The sequence below is a fragment of the Podarcis tiliguerta genome (genome assembly GCF_965153285.1).
Source record: "Podarcis tiliguerta genome assembly, chromosome: 9".
NCBI lineage: Eukaryota > Metazoa > Chordata > Lepidosauria > Squamata > Lacertidae > Podarcis > Podarcis tiliguerta.
In genome coordinates this window covers 74,256,245-74,276,983 of record NC_139542.1, presented here as the reverse complement: position 1 = coordinate 74,276,983, position 20,739 = coordinate 74,256,245, and the positions used below count along the sequence as shown (strand labels likewise).

The 20,739-nt window shown below is 44.5% G+C and overlaps 2 protein-coding genes across 17 annotated transcripts in view; one reads left to right on the top strand and one right to left on the bottom strand.

Moving 5' to 3' along the window:
* SH3TC1 (SH3 domain and tetratricopeptide repeats 1) overlaps positions 1–20,739 on the bottom strand; it is a 120,497-nt gene that overhangs the window by 64,100 nt on the left and 35,658 nt on the right. The gene's annotated exons all lie outside the window — the stretch shown is intronic.
* Positions 1–20,739, top strand: part of ABLIM2 (actin binding LIM protein family member 2) — a 66,738-nt gene that overhangs the window by 15,532 nt on the left and 30,467 nt on the right. For 8 of the 16 annotated variants that reach the window (XR_014501968.1, XR_014501977.1, XR_014501978.1 and 5 more), the window contains exons 5-12: positions 1,568–1,694; positions 3,916–4,009; positions 4,799–4,886; positions 5,720–5,778; positions 7,775–7,858; positions 8,402–8,548; positions 9,671–9,791; positions 11,438–11,536. Coding sequence is in view for 2 of the 16 variants with exons in the window: in XM_083399020.1 (XP_083255146.1) it covers positions 1,568–1,694; positions 3,916–4,009; positions 4,799–4,886; positions 5,720–5,778; positions 7,775–7,858; positions 8,402–8,548; positions 9,671–9,791; positions 11,438–11,536 (819 nt within the window). In the remaining 14 variants the exon portion in view is untranslated. The remainder of the gene's footprint in view (positions 1–1,567; positions 1,695–3,915; positions 4,010–4,798; positions 4,887–5,719; positions 5,779–7,774; positions 7,859–8,401; positions 8,549–9,670; positions 9,792–11,437; positions 11,537–20,739) is intronic. The other 8 variants (XR_014501969.1, XR_014501970.1, XR_014501971.1 and 5 more) reach the window with 1 other exon arrangement.

The window sequence follows — 20,739 nt, the reverse complement described above, 5'->3', positions numbered from 1 at the left end:
ATGGTTTCATGCATGAGATGCCAAGATCAAAGCAATCAAGAGATGTCTCAAACCTTAACGGATAAAGTTAATAAATCTTCTGTGGCAAAATGTGAATTTCTGTTAAAGTTTGAATATTTGTGAATATTGATGTCAGCGTTATTTGTTTAAACAAAAAATCAATGGTAAAATGAAACTGAGAGTCTCAGAACTTTCATCTTTTATCTAAACTGTTCATTTATTTATTACTTTTCTTCCCCTACTTTTCCTCCAAAGAGCTTAGGGGGGCAAATGTGGTTCTCCCCTCAACCCCCCCCCCTCTTTCTCCCTCAACACAGCAACCTTTAGCTGAGAGATAATGGCACGGCCCATGTCAAGTTCTGCCACTAAGGAGTGACTTGAGTCTTAAGCCCAACAATCTGCTACACACACCCCCTCAGTTGTGTGTGTTTTATATTTCAAAAAAGGCACAACACATTGAATCAAGAATGGCCTTGGATCTGTATTAACACATTAACAAGACTGGCTGCATCAGCATTATAGTATAAGTTTTTGAAATATAGGGGTACCTGGCTTCATCATAGATTTCATTGTATTTATCTGTCTTTCTGGGATATATGCTGGAGATGTTAGCGCATATTTGGTTCTGCCTTGTCATGCAGGATTTTGAAGAGAGCACTTTAGTTTAATTCATGAATGATGGGCATTTTATACCTTTTGAACCCACAAAGGTAACATTACTTTCAATATGATGTTGAAATAGCAGCCGTTTTTTGACAGCTGCAAAAACTTTGCATTGTGTCCCCAATGCTCCAGCTGCAGCTTCACTATTCTCCGATTAGTTTAGAATAAATGTAGAAGGTAGGCAAAATAGGCTTTTTTCTTTAAAAAAATCTCTTTATGGATACATATGGATAAATTTGTTGAAAAATTAACTTGTTTTTAATGTGTTTTGGAAATTTCAGGATGTTGCAGTTCTTTGCATAGCTTTTTTTTAATCCGGTGTTTTATTATTTGTATTGAAAATTAATTTTAAAATGCCAAACATAAATTAGATAATGCAATCCATATTTGCTCAAGGCAGGCAAGCTGCTGACGCAAGCAAGAAGTGGGTGGCAAAGCAAGTGCAGGCCTCTGTTGGTTTTAGCTGGGCTGAGCACGTGAGTGAATGTGTTAGAAATAAATCTGCAAAAGACACAGCACAAATCCCTGTCTCCCAAATCCAGGCTGTTAAATAGAAGCATTAGAAAGATGGAAAGAATCAATGAAGTCACGTCTTCATTTCTCTCTGGCAAAGAAATGCCCAAATAGTAAAACTAGACAAAATGCTTTCATCCTACGAACAAAATACAACTCTCAATTTGAATGGGGGCAGAATTTAGAGATATAACATGTTTGTATATTTTTCCTGAAATTTCCCAAATGCCCCAGTATTTATCATTATTCTGAATCCTGGCCATGGCTGTGTATCCTGAGTACATGCCCAAAGCCCAGGGGATGCATTTGTTTTTCTACAGCCTCTTAAATGACTCATAAAATATATTGCTTACATTTCAAAGTCATTTGTGCCTTCTTCTTTTTTTTACAGATTGTGGGAATTGTGGCTCTGAAATAAAAAATGGACAGTCTTTGGTCGCTTTGGACAAACACTGGCACTTGTCCTGTTTTAAGTGCAAGATATGTGGCAAACTTCTGAATGCTGAATATATCAGCAAGTATGTTGGATAGAGTGGATCCATCTTCTCTTAAGACACTTTTCAGTGCTATATTGTCAAAATGTGTTTTGTTGGCATGTTGTGATGTGTGACTCTGTGGAATGTCAAATGCTTTTCACTAGGCAGGCCTAGTGAACAAAGGACACACTAAGTCTCATGGCACGCCTGCCTGATTTCCTCTGTCATTTCTTAATAACATGCCTTGGACTTCCCATAATTTTGTGACTATTTGAATGTTTTTACCCTATTGCAGAGCCTTACATGGCTTTCACAGTGCACACATCCTTCCTGCTGGCTTCCTACTCACAACTGAATGGGGAAGCTAGCTCCAGAATCTCTCAATGCCAGGTTAACTCCCCACCCACCCTACCTACAGCTGCTGCTGCTGCTAAATGCCAGGCCAGTTATTAATAAAACAGCTTTAATCCAGGACATGGTCCTGGATGAAGAGGTTGACCTAGTTTGTATCATCAAGACCTGACAGAACGAGGCATCCAATCCTGTCTGAGTACACCTTTTTCTAGCTAAGTGATCAGCACCAACCTGACAATTGCAGAATTGGAAGGGACCTTGTCAGGCATGTACCAACCCCTTAGTCAATGCAGGACGTACAATGCAGGACCCAACTACAGGTTACTTGACCGGTGGCTGACCAGCCTCTGCTTAAGCACCTCCAACAGAGGAGAGGTCACCATCTCCCAAGCAGTTTCTTCCCCACAATTTCCACTCATTAGGTCTAGTCCTGCCATCAGGAACAACAGAACAGACTTACCCTATTTTCTGAATGACAGCCCTTCAGATATCTGAAGACAGCTCTCATCTTTCTCCTTAATATTTCCTTCTCCAAGCTAAACACATCCAACTCTAATCATTCATCATAGACCCCTCATCTTCTTGGTTACTCTCCCCTAGACATCTTCCAGTTGATCAGTGCCCTTTTACAAATGTGGCATTTAGAATGGGAGGGTAAAATGGCAGCAATACATAGAATTGCTACCACCTTTGCCATGTATTCCATCCAGCAGCTGGAAAATGAATTCAGACTCGGGATTCCGGTGGAGTCTCACTTGCCCTAGATCAGGCATAGGCAAACTCAGCCCTCTAGATGTTTGGGGACTACAACTCCCATCATCCCTGACCACTGGTCCTGTTAGCTAGGGGTGATGGGAGTTGTAGTCCCAAAACATCTGGAGGACCAAGTTTGCCTATACCTGCCCTAGATCATGTATTTCTTGCATGTAGGGCATTTATGTATTGACTTGAGTAGGGCTCAGCTTTTAGCCCTGTTGCTGACACAGCAGCTTTTTCCTTATTTGTCACTTTCATTACCTGGTGAAGTTGTGATCATTGGTCTTTGTAACTGCGTGAGAAACACATTAAGATGGTCTGGCCTAGGAGGCAGGAGATAAAATGACTACAGCTTTCTTCAAAAAGACTAGGATGCTATAAGCAGCAGTGTCACAAACTAGGGGTTGCATTGCTTACGGTTGTATTCAACTAAGTCTTACTCACCCATTGAATTTAAGAAACCTAAGTTAGGGCTCATCTACACTTCTAGAAATCTAGCAATGGGTCTGAAAGATTTTAGTTTTGTCCCATTGCTTCCCCCGGGAAACCTGCTGTTTACTGCTAAATCACAGCTAACAATAATCTGCAAAAAAGTCTGGAGCTTTGTCATGATTCAGTTGTAAACAGCAGGTTTTCCCAGGGGAAGTGACAGGACAAAAGAAGAAGAAGAAGAAGAAGAAGAAGAAGAAGAAGAAGAAGAAGAAGAAGAAGAAGAGGAAGAAGAAGAAAGAAATCATGGGGCAAAGGAAATGTGGGTGATATCTTATACTCCTGTCCATTAACTTGAATGGGTCTAATCTGTGAATAATTAGCATTGGATACCACCCAAAGTATTGAGCCAGTGCAGTGCATTAATGCATTTGAAGTATACGGTAAAAGGTTACTTTACAACCCTCACAGCTGAACAGTTAATCGCCAGTAGATTAATTGATTCATTATGCATAATAATGTGCCGCAGAAAAGTTGGGCAGTTTATTTCATGGCATGGTGTTATTAAATCAACCTGGGACACATAACTTTGCTTCTTCTCAACTGAGCCGCACCTAGGGAACTGCTAGGACTCCCTATATATACAATTATAAAATGTTCCAACTAAATCATCAGTTTTGACATTTGTAGTTGAAATGATCCATGAATATCGTCTTTCTTCTAGAGATGGTGTTCCATATTGTGAAATGGACTATCATGCTAAATTTGGAATAAGATGTGACAATTGTGAAAAGTACATCACAGGAAGAGTTCTGGAGGTAAGGCAACTCTCTGCCCTTAATGTCTGTGTCCTAAGAAGAAACTCCCTGAGAACTAACCTTTGATTCATGAGTTACAACAGGCTTCCTCAACCTCAGCCCTCCAGATGTTTTTGGCCGACAACTCCCATGATCCCTAGCTAGCAGGACCAGTGGTCAGGGATGATGGGAATTGTAGTCTCAAAACATCTGGAGGGCCGAGGTTGAGGAAGCTTGAGTTACAAGAACTGAAACACTGGTATTTTGTCAGTCTTTGACACTCGCTTTCCGGAAAGTGGTATTTCCTTACCCCTCAAGCATCAACTTGCTCAAATGCCTACTTTAAAATGACTTGCCTGAGAGAGCCAGTGTGGTGTAGTGGTTAAGAGCAGTGGACTTGTAATCTGGGGAACCGGGTTCGTGTCTCCGCTCCTCCACATGCATCTGCTGGGTGACCTTGGGCCAGTCACACTTCTTTGAAGTCTCTCAGCCTCACTCACCTCACAGAGTGTTTGTTGTGGGGGAGGAAGGGAAAGGAGAATGTTAGCCGCTTTGAGACTCCTTAGGGTAGTGATAAAGTGGGATATCAGATCCAAACTCTTCTTCTAAAAAAATAAAATAAAATAAAATAAAAATAAAATAAAATAAATGACTTGCATGCTTCACTGGGGATTACACATGGACATATTCTTTCAGTTTCATAGGTTGAAGTGAAAGCACCCCCTCCTTTAGCCTCGTCTCAACTACAGAGTGATCTGGATGTAGTAATTGCAAACACCTTCATCTTTATTCTCTTTTGTCTCCCAACAGGCTGGAGAAAAACACTATCACCCAACTTGTGCACTGTGTATCAAGTGCAACCAGATGTTTGCAGAAGGAGAAGAGATGTATCTTCAAGGTAAAGGAAAAGCAGATTGGAATTCCTGGCACTGCTGAGCTTTATTCATAGAGAAACAGCTAGCATTGTTGTGGATTTGCTATGATAGGCAGAGCACTGTGGTCTTAGTTTAGAGGAGATGTAAATTTCCAAGATGCAGCATTTTTAAAGAAATGTTTGCAGTTGAAAATATGGTTGCTTATCTGTAGCTTTGTGATGTCTGTACACCCGTTTATGTATTGAGCTATGGGTAGTGTAAAATGATAGCTACGTCGTCTACACTTGGAATTGCTTAAAGAATTCAACTAGAGTAGGAGGAGTCACCACTAATTCTGCATCTAATTTAGTATACTGCTTAATCTGATCTTGATTCTAGCCATTTTTAAAGCATTGTGTCTTGAACATACCACATATGTTTTTTACCATACCTCCTCTAAACTGAAGCACTTCACATATAAAGCATGGCTTTGCACAATCTCTTTCTCTCAATCTGGACTCATCTAGACATGCATTTATCCCGTGGTGTCTAGACACAGTCCAAGAGGATTTTCTTTTGACCCACTGCTTTCCCTGGAAAAAAAACCTTGTTTACTGCTGAATCGGAACAAACATCAATCAGGTTTTCTGTGGGTTGACATTTGTTGCAATTCAGCGGGTTTTCATTGGGAAAGCAAGGGAACAAAACCTCCTGGACTTGTGACTTTAAACCATGGGACAAATGGAAAAAAAACCATGGAACAAACAGAAGTGTGAATGAGCCCTTTCTCTCTCTCTCTCACCAGTAAATAGAGCATTTCGGGGGAAACTGTTAGAAATATCAAGAATTAACTAGAGTGCTGACTCTTTATTTTCAGGGGCTTCCATCTGGCATCCCGCCTGCAGACAGGCAGCCAAAGCTGAAGAAAAAGCCAAGGTAAAACGCTTCCCAGTTCAAATGTGCTCCATTGATTGTCATAAAGAACCAGGCTATTAGAATTCTTTAGCCTCTGCAATTCTGTATGTCAGAAATCAACCTGTGAATTTTAGGGGGAAATGCAGGGGGGTGCAGTTGAGGGTTTTTTCCTGTTAAGTTTTCCATTAGAAAGAGATCATTTATTAAATATTTCAGAATGGTGAGGGAAATAATTTTTGAAATGTTTTAGAAATAAAATACTTGTATATCTGGAGCAGCATCTCCACCTCCGTCGCCTGGACACTGAGGTCTAGCTCCGAGGGCCTTCCCGGTGGTGGCACCCACACTGTGGAATGCCCTCCCATTAGATGTCAAGGAAATGAGTAAATAGACATCATTTAGAAGACATCTGAAGGCAGCCCTGTATCATGAAGTTTTTAATGTTGAATGTTTTATTATGCTTCTATACAGTCATACCTCGGGTTGAAGTAGCTTTGGGTTGAGCATTTTCAGGTTGCGCTCTGCAAGTAATGCATTACTTCCGGGTTTCGCCGCTCGCGCATGCGCAGACACTCAAAATGAAGTCATGCGCATGCACGGAAGCCGCGAATCGCGACACGCGCAGATGCAGGTTGTGTTCGCTTCAGGATGTGAACAGGGCTCCAGAACGGATCCTGTTCGCATCCAGAGGTACCACTGTATTTGTTGAAAGCCGCTGAGAGTGACTAGGGCAACCCAGTTAGATGGGTGGGATACTATTGTTATTATTATGATAACCACTTACACTATCAAGAAAACCTTACAATTCTGAAGCAATTGAGTATTTACCTAATATTTTCAGGATAAAGCAAGAGTCCAGGGGGTCTAACTCCTGTCAGGCTGCCAGTATTAAATTGTTCTGTTAAGAGTTCCCTCAACAAGTAAGAGGGAAAGCAGTTCTGCATGGACAGCAGGTTACCTCACTTCCAGGCAGACAGAACTGAACACAATATTGGGAAAAATCGGTAATCTGCATTTTCCAAAGCTAAGATCACATGTTTTCAGTAATGGATAAATATCCTAAATCAGCAAATGATTTCCAAAATTATCACACACCCACATGAAGAAAAGGAGGAGGAGAAAACATCTGTACAATTAAGCTGCTAGCATGGAAAGGAGGAGTTTGCAAAATGGCCCAGTAACATGTATTACAGCAGTGCTGAACTAAGGAATTATGATAAGCAATAGCACATGAATAACAAACCAGTAAAAGGGTTCTCCATCTAAATGGAAGGGTGGGTGTGTAGTGGGAGCAGGTGGCGCTGTGGTCTAAACCACTGAGCCCCTTGGGGTTGCCAATTGGAAGGTCAGCGGTTCAAATCCTTGCGATGGGGTTGCTCTGTCCCAGCTCCTGCCAACCTAGCAGTTCGAAAGCACGTCAGAGTGCAAGTAGATAAATAGGTACTGTTGCGGCGGGAAGGTAAAAGGTGTTTCCATGTACTCTGGCTTCCATCATGGTGTTCCATTGCACCAGAAGTGATTTAGTCATGCTGGCCGCATGACCCGGAAAGCTGTCTGTGGACCAACGCCGACTCCCTCGGCCTGAAAGCGAGATGAGCGCCGCAACCCCATAGTTGCCTTTGACTGGACTTAACTGCCATGGGGTCATTTACACCCTTACCTATATGTATAAACCAGGGGTGGGAAAGCTGTGGCCCTCTAGATGTTGCTGGACTCAACTGCCCCCATTCCTTGGCACGGCCAGTGCTGACTGGGGATAATGGGGGTTTGGGCCCACAACAATTGGGGGACCATATATTTCCCACAACAAAATTTCAGTTTAGCATTACATTGCAGTTTTATTGAAACTCAGAACTGGGATGAAATGCTAAACTCAAATTCTAGGCTTGTGCAGATAAATAATTTTCAACAGGGCAGGGGTTTTCAAACTGTTACTTTTTGAATTGAGGTACAAAACATTTTATTTTATGTTTTCCTTTAATAATTACTCAACAATACTCATCTTACATGTTTTCAGTTCCAGGAAACTAGAACATCATCTGAGAGTATAATTTCAGTACCTGCCTCAAATACTTCAGGTTCCCCAAGTCGAGTGATTTATGTAAGTACATTCATTACAGGGGGAAATTGCTAAGAAAATCATTGATAGCAATGAAGAGCAGACAGGAGGGAATTAGTTTTGAAAGCAAATATTAAGAAACAATAATATGCAGATATTATTACTGTGTCTGTCTACAGAAATACAATCAAGCAGGTCTCCAACCATCATAGTTTCTGACTGTCATAATTGCTTGTTATTCCCATCTAGACAACATCAGTTTCTAGGCAATGACTCAGTGTCCCAATAGTTATCCCGAATCAGTAGAAAAGTAAAAACACGAAGTGGGTGCTATCGGTATACTGGTGACACCACACTATGCCTCTCTATGCTGTTCCTCAGTGGCTTTATAGAAACATTTCAAAGACAGAGACCAACAATTCAAGCGTAACTTTTTAGTTGTACCATAGCAACTGAAGAGAAAGTAGATGAAATTGTCCCCTTTGGAGTATCTCAAAAGTTTCCTTACGTTCTCAGTATCAAACGTGTTGTGATACTTGTTTTCTAAGCTGCCTCTTCACAGCTGTTTTCCCCTCTATTTCTTAGGCAAAACTTGGAGTTGAAATCCTTGATTACAGAGATTTGGCTGCTCTTCCTAAGGATAAAGCTATCTATAACATAGACCGTCCAGATATGATCTCCTATTCTCCATACATCAGCTATTTGACAGATGACAGACATAGTTACGGGGAGGTAATGTGTGTGTTGCTATATTTAAGCAAATATTGAGCCATTTTTGTGTGAAAGATTGTATAAATGCATGTCATAGTTAAGAAGTATCCCTTGCTAAATTCCACTTCAAAATCTGTTACCAAGCCAAAATAAATTCATGTTTTTGTTACGCACGTGATATGATATTGGTGGCTGTATATAGGCAGCTCTTTTTGCTTTGTAGATTCTCTTCTGTCTTTCAGCATCTTTCATCTTCATGTCATCCATGTATATTTGTCCCCCACATATAATAACCTCAAACAGTTGTCAGTGTGTGAAATAACACTTTTATAAAATACAAAGTTTGTCTTAAAACACTCTTCATCTCATTCCATCATACCTCATTCATTAGGAAAATAGAGTGGGTTGTTTTATAATCGTCACAAATTCCCAACACAAAGCCGCAGCAGACCTAGGACGTAGGTTTATTCTGAGATACACACATCCCACATTTCGTCTAAGGAGCTTATGGTGACATGTCAGGTTGCACACCCACACCTCCCATCTAGGAATTTCACCAGCTCCAGGCTAGTTTTATTACATAAGCAACATTGATTTGTGGGGTGGTGCCTTTGCTTGAAATTGAAAGGACTTAAAAGATCAATGCAATGCAACGTAATTAATGTTTGGTGTTTCTGTGGGAGATGGGTGAGATTGCTGAACATTGCTTCTTGTATAAATAAGGGAGAACAATAAAATATGGGAGGAGGGACATAGAAAGGGCTTCACAAACTCAGCTGTTAAGTAAGAAAAGCACACACAAAATGAGGGGATCATGAGAAAGCATAGAAAACCTCTTGGATGCATCCCGCAGGCCGTGTGTAGCCATCCCTGTTTATATCAGTGCAGTTACAATGTTCTATGAATTTATTTAAACTACTGCATTTTTTTCATCTAGGCACCAGGGTAGTAGAGATTGTGTGACAATAAAGTCTAGGTGGTTTGTTGTTGTTTTAGTGTTGCTTTTGTGTCTTTGGAACTGAATAAGAAACATAATTGTGAAACCTGTAGTTTGGATGGCATGAGTGCAAAATGTGGTTGATTGTAAGCTTCTTGAATGTTCATGTTTTTTCTGCCCTGATGAGTTCCCTCTCTCATCCTTAGGGTGACCAAGATGACCGTTCTTTCAAGCAGTACAGGATATCCAGCCCTAGTTCTACTGGCTCACTTGGCTACGGCCGCAACACCCCAACCTCTCACTCTCCTCAGAATTACAGCCGACCAGGTAACTGACGGGCAGCTTTCCTTTACAGACTCTCATGGCTTTCCTGCTCGCCTTTGACCTGTGGAAGAGGAGACAGTCTTCCTTTTTAGATGTACCTTGCACAGAAATAACTGCAATTTCAGGATCACTCTAAAATTTATTACAAGGTGTTTATATTTTGTCAAATACTGCCATCCTGAGAGCATTAAGCTCACACACTTCAAAATCCATGGGATGTAACCTTCATGCAGCCGTTGAAGAATGGCATCATTGGGCCTGCACACTCACGGGAGCAATGAGGGATTTATGGAAGTCTTCTAGAAGACTTCTAGAATATTAAGCAGCCCTCCTCCTTTGGTAGCGGCTCTCCCCAAAGAACATGTTCACTCCACATCCTCCTCCTACACAAAGTCAGTCCTCACTGGATTAAACACTCTGATTCAGGGTTCCACTACAAGAACCTCCAGGTGCACTATTATCCTTTCAGGGAAGCGGGAGAAGCTTAATGTTTTCAGTAGGATTTATTTGTCATCCAGAAGACAAGAAAAATCCATCTCTAGCAATAATAATAAATATATTGATGTGTCACTTGAAAGGACCAGGTAAAATATGTTGGGTAAGCACCACCAAGACCCTCTTACAATATACCCAGTCCGGAAAAGATAATTTTTGAACTCTGGTCTCCAGAAATGAACCTAATACAGTGGTACCTCGGGTTACATACACTTCAGGTTACATACGCTTCAGGTTACAGACTCCGCTAACTCAGAAATAGTGCTTCAGATTAAGAACTTTGCTTCAGGATGAGAACACAAATCGTGCTCCGGCGGTGCAGTGGCAGCAGGAGGCCCCATTAGCTAAAGTGGTGCTTCAGGTTAAGAACAGTTTCAGGTTAAGAACGGACCTCCGGAACGAATTAAGTACTTAACCTGAGGTACCACTGTACTCCAAATACAGTTGTGCCATTGCTATAGGAAAGAGAATGGTATTTTCCCTTCTGAGGCTTGGAAGCAAACTCCTGTTGAGACAAATTAAAGATGCTTCCAGACATGGATGATTTAGCAGCCCCCGGTAGTCACTGTTTTGCTTTTATCTGGAAGTGAAATAACAACTGTGGTTCCAGACTGTAGGCAGGTGGGCAGTCCCCCTTTCCCCAGCCCTAAATAAAAAACTGTGTGTTACAAGCAACACAAATTGTGTCCTGTATAGATAGGTTTCAAAGTTACATACCTGGGTGTGGATGCTGAGTTGCCCATCTGGGAAATGGGTGATGCCTTGGCAGAGGAGTCAAAGTACCGCTTCAAGACTGTCCAGACCCCCTCCCAAACGTAGGCAGAACAACGGCTTAGCAGGGTAGGGGTGATTTTCCTCACACAGCTCCTGCTGCAACACAGTCTGAACTGTGGTACGCTCTCGGTTCATTGAAATGAATTCACTACTTCCAAGTCTTAGAATAGAGTTTCCTGCTTCTCAAGAGATGTTGCGCTTCTGGCTTCACTGCTATTCCTCCTCAACTCATCCCAGTCCATCCTAGTGCAAACAGACCTTTGCATTATTAGTATGACAGTTTTCCTAAATTGAAAAGGTGTCATTGCTGTGAGTGTTTTGTAGCTTTCAGTAAGCAAATGAAGGAGTTTATTTTCATTTAACTTTCTGTTGCCCCCTAGCTGGTACTCAGACTCTTGGTACCAGTAGCTGCATCTCCCTGCCCCAACACACAAGCCTTACATCTACATTCAGACATCATTACATCCCTTTCTTCAAAGGTAAGGCCCAGGAATGCCATTTGTGATGTGGTTGCTGTAGACATCTCCAAGTGTGTTTTGCTGTTGTGTTTGCATGTCTCTCTAATAGATAATTTTCTCTCTCTAACTTTTGTTGCTATTTCTTGCTATAAATCTTTTCTTCTGTGGGTACTGAATGATTACTGAGGGCAAAATTATTTAACTTCACAATATTACAGACATTTACAAACTTGTTTATTTTTATTTTTTTGTCAGATCAAATGTACAAAGCCCATGGAAATATGAATGCCTAAATCAAATATCTACCCAAAATTATTTTTCCCTACCTTCCTTTTGGACAGGTATCCAGTCTCCAACATTGCTGCCCTTCTTTCTAATTTCCAGTTCATTAGTTTATAACCTTAGGCCTTGCATCAGTTGGGTTTGATCTCCCGAGATGTGTACTGTGTATAAAATTGGAAACATCTTGCAATATTTCACAAAAGCTTTGATTGATTCTGTGTGTATGTGAGTGTGTTTGTGTGTGTTTGTGTAGAGAGAGGGCAAGCAGGAAATATGTGCTGAGGAAATCTTTAGAATCCTTTTCTCCTGTGTATTACCTAAATAGTTAAAACATTGGAGGTGTTTAATAAAACATTATTTCTTCCACAAAATTGCAAATTTTATTGATAACATAAAATACAATGGAAAGCTTAAAAAGACAGCAATAAGTGAAATGGCATAAGAAACGGAAAGAAAATAGCTGTTTTTAGGAAAAAAAGCTTAACTCTTATCAATGTATGAAATTTGTACTGTATTCCACTAATCGGTAGATAAAAGCAGCCTAACATGCTTGTCATATTCTGATACGCTGAATTTTTAAATCTTGAGTGAAGACGAGTTTCTTTGTTGTGCATCAGAGCAGTACTATTATCTTGTGAGATGAACCTAACCCTTCAGCTAAAAGTTGGTGAAGTTTCATTTTAAGGAATGTATTCCGTGGCCTTCTTGGCAACCTACCACAAATATTTGAGCCTCTTTCTTCTAGAAGCACACTCTTGTCAGTTTGGCACATTTTTCAGCGTAGACGACTTCATGAGACTCGAGGCTTTGTGCTGTTCTGCACGTCTGCACACAATGAATTTGTGGACGTTAACCTCTTACTGTCTTCGGGAAGTAGCAGTCCAAGTGGCAGACTCTAATTTCAAAGTAGTAATCCAAGTAAAACGAATAGGTTTGTTCAACTCAAGGATGAGGAGCCTCATGCAGGGGTGGATGTGGTCTCCAGGCCTCATCTGGAGTGGCTTGAGTGATGCCACGGAGCTGGCTTCCCAGCTGCTGCTTTCCGGAGCATGTGGGTCAGGGTGGTGGCAACACCCCACATGCCCAATGCCCTCGTCTGCTGCTGCCTGACTGGAATGTGTCCTTGAACTGTGATGATGATGATGCCTCTTGCTTGCCTGGATGGAGAGATGTGTGTGTTGTGGAGAGATGTGGAAACCTCTGACTTTGCATGGCTGGAATGTAGCCTACTGTACAAAGGTAAGCGTAACATACACTACCCTTCTCCCTTTGCCTCCGGCCCTCACACTGGCTTGAAGGCCTTGCAGCATTGCCCGCAAAGGGGTACAGTTCTTAGGCCCAGGAGCGTTCCCAGTTCAACTGTTAAGTAACGGGGAGGGGAGAGGGCAATTTTCCTGGGAACAAAATCACAAATACCCTCCAGCACTCAAAAGTTGCTGTATAGCAGGGGTCGGCAACCTAAGGCCCATGGGCCGGAAGCGGCCTGCGGAGGTTGTTTGCTAAACCGGTACAGTGTGGCAGAGACTCGCTTCTGCAGTGCTGAAAATCGCGTCTATGGAGACGCCAAAAATTGCAGGCAAGCGCGCAATCCAGCCCAAGGAGGGATCTCTGTGAGACCAATCTGGCCCAGGCAAGATAAACCTTGCTGACCCCTGGTGTATAGGAATGGACTAAAGCAGATGCAGGACGATATCAGGCAGGCACGTCCTGCTCTAATTTTTAATTAAAGGCTTAGGGTCCAACAAATACCATCAGTCACAATTACCTGCTGCCCTCTAGAAGCCCAAAGTTGTAGGTGACTGACAAGTACAAGATCAGATCCATCTCTGAGATGCTGCAGATCAGAGATCCTAAAATCTTCCCTCGAAATGATCCAAGACAGCTTCACAAAGACCTAGTCAAATAGTTCTGCTTTTCTCTAGTTTGCAACTAATTACTGGCCGAGATACGGTGGCAAGGGCATGCCACCTCCACCCAAAGAGAACTATAGAAGTTTCTTGTTCATGGGCACAGAATCAGCACTACCATTACACCCAGATAGCAAAAGGAATAAAGACACCAGGTTTTGTGCTGTTGAAAGTATTTCTGGACTGCCCATCAGTATAATTCCCCAGGGCAGTTTCTGAAAACAGTTGTAGGTTTAAATGTGGTGCATTTCTGACACTCCAGCACCCAAAGGAAAGCTCCCCCCCCCCCTTTAGTTTTTAGCAAATCCCTCTTGTGAGCTTGAGTGAGGACCAGGAATGCAAAAATAGGGTCACCCTTCCCTCTCATTTGTCTGTGGGGGTACTCTTGTGGAAAGTCTGGCCTTTTCCTTTTTGCTCATTACATTAAGCTGAAGAGGGGGTGGGAATCTAATCTGAATGTAGTATAATTGATGTGATGAATATTCATACTTCATCTCATATACACAAATAGGAAACAAGGGGGAGCCAATGCTGCGGTTTATGCATGCTAGGGATTTGAGAAGAAGTTTGTGTTCATGCGCACACATGTGGTCATGCTTCAGTATCTCATTGTAGCATCACACCCAGAAACCGAATCAGGAGAAACAATGCAGACAGGATGCAAAGGTGAAGCTGTGCAGCTAAGGCCTGGCCCAACTTTGAGATCTGTGGGTCGCAGTAAATGGATGCCATTACATGCCACAGGAAAAGTGGGGCAATATCTGACTTTCAAATGACACAAGTCACCAGAGGATGAAGGTGCTATATTCTCCTACCCAGAGCCACATCCTTCCCCTTCATCACCATGGTAGGTCTTTGAAAGTGAGGCCATGCACATAGGGAACAAAGTGACCAGATTGGGACATTCATGTGAGAGTGAATGAACATGACCATCCCACCCAAGGGCACATTTAGTACCCACCTCACAGGTGCCCCTGAACTGCACTCTCACGTAAGACAGTCTCTACCGCCCCCTACTGGCTGTAAAATTTCTGCCTTTGAAATTGCGTCCTGGTGGGTAAAGCTAAATCAGTAGAAAAGATAACACACACAATATTGCAACTGAAACAGTTTATTGAAGCACAATCCACACAGCAACAGCAGAGAAATAGAAAACAAAGCAAATAGATCCCCAGAAGGTCAATGCAGATGTCCAGTGCTAGGACTGTGGGTAAAGAAATAATAAAAACAAATGAAGGAAATAAAGAATTGGATGGAAATATTACAGAAAATATGCCCCACAAAGAAATAAACACTAATAAAGCCTAGCCCTTTTGCATCTGTCATCCTAAACGTCCCTCAGCACTCCTACTTAACTCCAGGCCTATTCCCTCTTACCTCTTGCTCTGCTCTTGCCAGGCAGAGGGCTACCCTTTTAATATTCCATGCCAAAGTGGTTTTGTTTTTTGTCTTTGGCCTGAGCTTTCCCCACAAAAATCTGCTCTGTAAAGTTGAATCGGAGCAAACGCCAATTTGAGTTTGCTGCAGACAGAACTTTAAAGAGCGTTTTCCCCCAGGGAGAACTCTGGATCAAAAAAGGGGCCCTCGGACATGGAGCTTTAAATCACAGACCATGCCTAGGAAGAGTGGAGGAAAGGCAAATGTGAGTAAATGAGGGAGTAAACTGAATCATCCCAAACCATTCTGAGTTACATCATATTCAAGCATCCTAAGATGTTTATAGCTATCAGTGTCCATAGCAACCAGAAAAGGGAGTTAGGGAGGGCGGGCAAGGAGAGACATAAAGAAACAGAATGAAAGCTAATATAGAAGACTTTATCTCTACTTTCTCCTGGGCTTTTTATACTGATCCGAGGTGGGGCCGGATCTTCCTACATTGCTTAGAGGTGGATGTAGAACTTTTAATAAGGATAAGGAGAGTTAGTTAGTTATTCAGTTGCTCCAAAATTAAAGGAACACAGTAGGTACCTAAATTTATATATTTACTTGTGAACTGGTATGCAGAACCCTTTAAGAAACCCTTTGTATATCACCTGCATCTGCCTTGAAATACCTAACTCTTGACACACAATGAATTCCCTAGGGGTAGACGCAGAAGGGCTTCAGGAGTTTGTGTGAACTTAGAAAGTTTCCTAGTGCATGCTCAACACTCTGCTGCAGCTGCACATTGCACAGTACTGGTGGCAGCTTCTCTGTCTCTCACTTTTCCTAGTAAAGCATCCATTTATTTATAAAAGTGAGGTATTAGCGTATTGCCGTATGTTCCCTTGTGTTTTAAGTGGCATCAAATTGGCAAAAGGAAGAACTCCAAAATAAATGAAATGAAATCTCGTCCCTATGCAAAGGATGGAAAAAGCAGAAGCAAATTTTACAAGCTTTCTCCCTACTCTGCCCTTCAGCCATAGAAGTAACATTGACCCAAGGCTGATTTTCCTATCTTACAGATATAATTCATGTTCATTGGAAGAGTGGCGGGTCCCCTGGCCAAAGCAGAAATCGGATAAATTTGATAGGCTGTATATCTAGAAAGAGGCGCATCTCTTTATAAACTCACTGACCTACACTGCAGCCTTTGCCAACTTGGGGCCCAGATGTTTTGGACCACGGCTCCCATTACCCTCCTCCCACATGGACATGCTGCTTGGGGCTGATGGGAATTGCACGCTGAAACATCTGGAGGGCACAGGGTTGTGGAAGACTGTCACCGTGGCTCTGAGCCAACAGAGAGTGCGCACAGAGGCCAGTGCTCTGTGAATGCCCTCAATAAGGAACCTGAAAGCAGCTCCTTGATGGAGAGTGGATTGAAATGGGAACCAAATCCAACCCCTCAAAGAGCTGATGGGGGGGATTACAGGTTGAGAGGGGGGAGCTATAAATGATTCAGCAACAGCTAGGGTTATGTCCTTCCAGACTGCCCACAAAACTTTGGCCAGTCCCGAGGTGCTACATCCTCTCCCAAATTAGGGACAATAAATTTCCATAATTGTTCTCCCATTATTTCCATGCTAAAGTGGTTTCTCCAAATTAGCATCAGTTGCGTAGGATTTAGAATGTCCATTCAGCTTTCCGTTGTTTAATAATAGCTTAGGTTTCTCGCCCCATTTTTTTGAACTTTTTTGTTTCCTCAGCTATTTTATAATGCCATAAAAAATGCCACTGATAATTGGTTCATGTTACAAGATGATTTGAAAGAAAAGAGGAAATGAATTGTCAGGGGTTCAGGAGCAGAGTCACAGGAGAGGGAAGAAACGGAGAGCGAGGGGGAGGAGTCGGAAGGAAATGTCAGCGGCGACAGTAGTCCGAGGTCTCTGAGTCTCTCCAGTGACTCGGAGGATTCACAGAAAGGGGCCCCCATGGTCAGGGCAAGGGGGACACCTCGGGAAGAAGGGGCCAGAGGGGACTCAGAGAGTAACAGCTGGAAATCCGGACCAGCTTCCCCCCCAGAGTGCAGTAGGGGGGAGGAGTCCAAGGCATCGGGATCAGGGAGCGCGCAGGCAGAGGGAGAGCGTGAAGCAGGAGTGGCCACACCCTCGTCAGGGAGCGAGGAAACGGTCATCAGGAAAGTTAAACGCGCGCGCGCGCCAAGTTCAAATGTACAGGAGGGCGGCAAGGTGGGCAGCCCGGGTAGGGAGCCAGGTCCTAAAGCACGCCGAAGAGAGGGGGAGGAGTCAGAGGGGTCCAGCTCTGCGTCAGAAGAGTCCAGGAGGGAAGAGACCCCGGGGGGTAGTAAGACCCAGAGGAAGAGAGAGAGAAGGAGGAGGTGGAGTAAGATTAGAGTTTTAAGCTGGTGCACAGGGGGCGGAGATCCAGATAGAGCTTCGCCGGTCTAGAGCTCAGACGTAGAGCTGGGACGCTGAGATTTGTAAATGGAGACTATTCTTCAATAAAGACTTTGATACTGTACTACCGGCTAGCGTTGGTCCTTGGTGAGCTGGGACCCGGAGCCAGCTCTGACAGTAAGCTCTATCTCCATTCTTAAAGTTTTGGCACCAAGAACCTCGCCACGTGAGTTGACGCAGCGAGGGCAGAGGAGGGGTGCTTCAAGAGCTCACAGAACTCAGGCAAGATGACGACGGAAGAGCAGATATCCGCCCTGCAAGAAGCTGTAACACGACTCAGCACGGAGGTAATTGCATCCAGAAAAAGAGAGGAGGAAATGAGTAGCGCCTACCGGGATCTCCAAGTAAGATTGGACGTGATTTCCAAACAGGGGCCACCTGGATCCAAAGCAGAGGGCATTGGATTGGGAAAGAGGGGAGGCAGCCTTGTATCCCATTTTGACGGGAGTTTACAGCAGTACCCCAACTTTAGAGCAGACCTGTTGTTTGCGCTGGATCTGCTTGACAAAGACTTTAGAGATGAAAGAGAGAAAGTGGGGTTTATCCTATCCCATTTGCATGGTGAAGCCAAAACGTGGCTGAGAAATTTATGGAGGGACAATGATCCGGCGCTCCAAGACGCGAAGGCTTTCATTAAAGCTATGGACTCGTGTTTTTTATCAAAGATAGACGTTGATATTGCCAGGAGAGACATACATGGACTTAAGCAAGGCAAAGCCAGCGTGCGTCAGTACCATACGCGTTTCTTCGCACTGGTTCATGCACTGGGATGGGACAAAGCTTCTGCGCCAGTGAGAGATCTCTTTTGGGAGGGCTTGAATACAGAAGTAAAAGCCGAGATTGGAAGGGGGGAGAGGCCAAGGAGCACCCAGGAAGTGGTCCAGAGGGCTCTGGAGATCGGGGTGCATCTGGAGGAACGTCCTTGCAACAGAGAAGAAGGACGTTGGGGAAGGGCACCAGCCAGAGCACCTCCCTTCTATCCCAAAGAAGCAGCGCGTGCGCAGTCCACGCCCTCGCAGGGAGGGGGAGAGGAACCGATGGAGCTCGGAGGTGCCAGGGCTCAGTCAGCTACCAGAGCCCTGACGCCGGGAGCAGTCAAGACGAAGCCTCCTAGAGGGAACAGGAAGTGCTACATCTGCGACAGTGCTCAACACATGGCGAAAGAGTGTCCCCAGAGGCTCCACAAGCACACTGCAGCATCAGCAACAGTGACAGAAGCAACGCAGCAGGGAAACGACAGAGTCTGGCTGGAGGAAGAGGTACTGGGGTCCAGCCAGACAAATCAATGAAACAATCCCCAGGGATTTTGCAGCCCACAGACCCCCTCCCACCCAAACCAGTGGTGCAGCTTACAGCGTCTCTCCAACTGCCCAACGGAAGCACTCTGGAAGTGCCGATCACCATTGACTCCGGCAGCAACGCCGACTTTATAGGACTGGATTTTATTCAGCAGCACAATATACCAATGCTGCCAGCCACACTGCCCCTGAAGGTTGTCACAGTGGATGGCAGGGACTTGCTAGGGGGGCAAGTGGTGCAACAAACGCAACCAATGGTGATGCGGATTGGAAATCACCAAGAGGTCATCAGCTTCAACGTCACCAAACTGTCAGGCACGCCGGTAGTCTTGGGCATGAGTTGGCTGCACAGGCACAGTCCAGCATTGGCGTGGTACCAACGCCAATTGACCTTCGGTTCCTCCTATTGCGCGGAACATTGCATTCTTCGTAGCCAAGAAGAAGGAGGGGAAGACACGCAGCTACAATTGAGCACGCTGCAAGCAGTGCCACGCAAGTACGCAGCGTTTTTGGAGGTTTTCTGCGAGAAGGAAGCAGACAAGCTGCCTCCCCACAGGCCCTATGACTGCCAGATTGACCTCCTGCCAGGGGCGACGCTGCCAGCCGGGAAACTGTATTCCATGTCTGAAGACGAGCTGCAGGAGCTCAAGGAGTTCATAGACCTCAACTTAAAGCGCGGTTTCATCCGGGAGTCGAAAGCAGCGGGGGGCAGTCCTGTATTCTTTGTGAAGAAAAAGGACACGCCCCAAAAAAGACTTGTAGTGGATTTCAGGCTCTTAAATTCAAAGACCAAGCCCACAGCCTTTCCAATGCCCAAAATAGATGACCTGCTTGCAACTGTGAGGAAAGGACGCGTTTTTACAAAGTTGGATCTGAGAGGGGCGTACAACCTGATCCGCATACGGGAGGGGGACGAGTGGAAGACTGCCATGTTCACGCCCCTGGGCACATATGAATATAGAGTTATGCCCTTCGGTTTACAAAATGGCGCCCACTGTTTTCAAGCGTTCATGCATCACGTCCTGGCGGGTCTTCTCTACAAGAAATGCGTCTGCTTCTTGGACGACATCCTGATATTCTCAGAATCTGAGGAGACCCACGAGGGGGACGTCAAGGAGGTTCTGCAGCGACTGCAGGAGCATCGGCTGTACGCAAAGCTGGAGAAGTGCCAGTTCGACAGGAAGGAGGTGGATTTCCTGGGCTACAAGCTGTCGGACAAGGGGCTCGCCATGGACAGCGCCAAGGTTCGCGCGGTGTTGGATTGGAAGAGCCCGCGCAATCGGAAGGAGGTCCAGCGGTTTGTGGGGTTCGCCAACTTTTACCGCAAATTCATCAAGGGGTTCGCGATGCAGACAGCGGCCATTACCGACACGCTCAGCTCCAAGAAGAAGAAGTTCATCTGGACGGAGCAAGCGGAGCAGTCCTTCCAGAACCTCAAGCGTCTCTTCTCGTCCGAAGGGCAGCTACTGCATGTGAATCCCAGCAAACCGCTGAGGGTTGAGACGGACGCCTCAGACAGAGCCGTGGGCGCCGTACTGTTGCAGGAGGACCCGCATGGGGACTGGAGACCGTGTGCCTTCTACTCTAGGAAGCTCAGCAAGTCAGAGCAGAACTACACCATCTGGGACAGGGAGTTGCTGGCCATTCATGCAGCATTCAAGGCGTGGCGGCACTTCCTCATCGGGGCCAAACACACTGTGCAGGTTCGCACGGATCATAAGAACTTGGAGTACTGGCGCACGGCAAGGTTCCTGAACCAGCGGCACATCAGATGGGCGGAGTTCTTTGCGGATTTCGACTTCAGGATAGAATACATCCCAGGCGACAACAACATCATGGCAGATGCACTGTCCAGAAAGCCGCAATACCTCGAAGAAGCGGCGCCAGCAGCGGCCAAG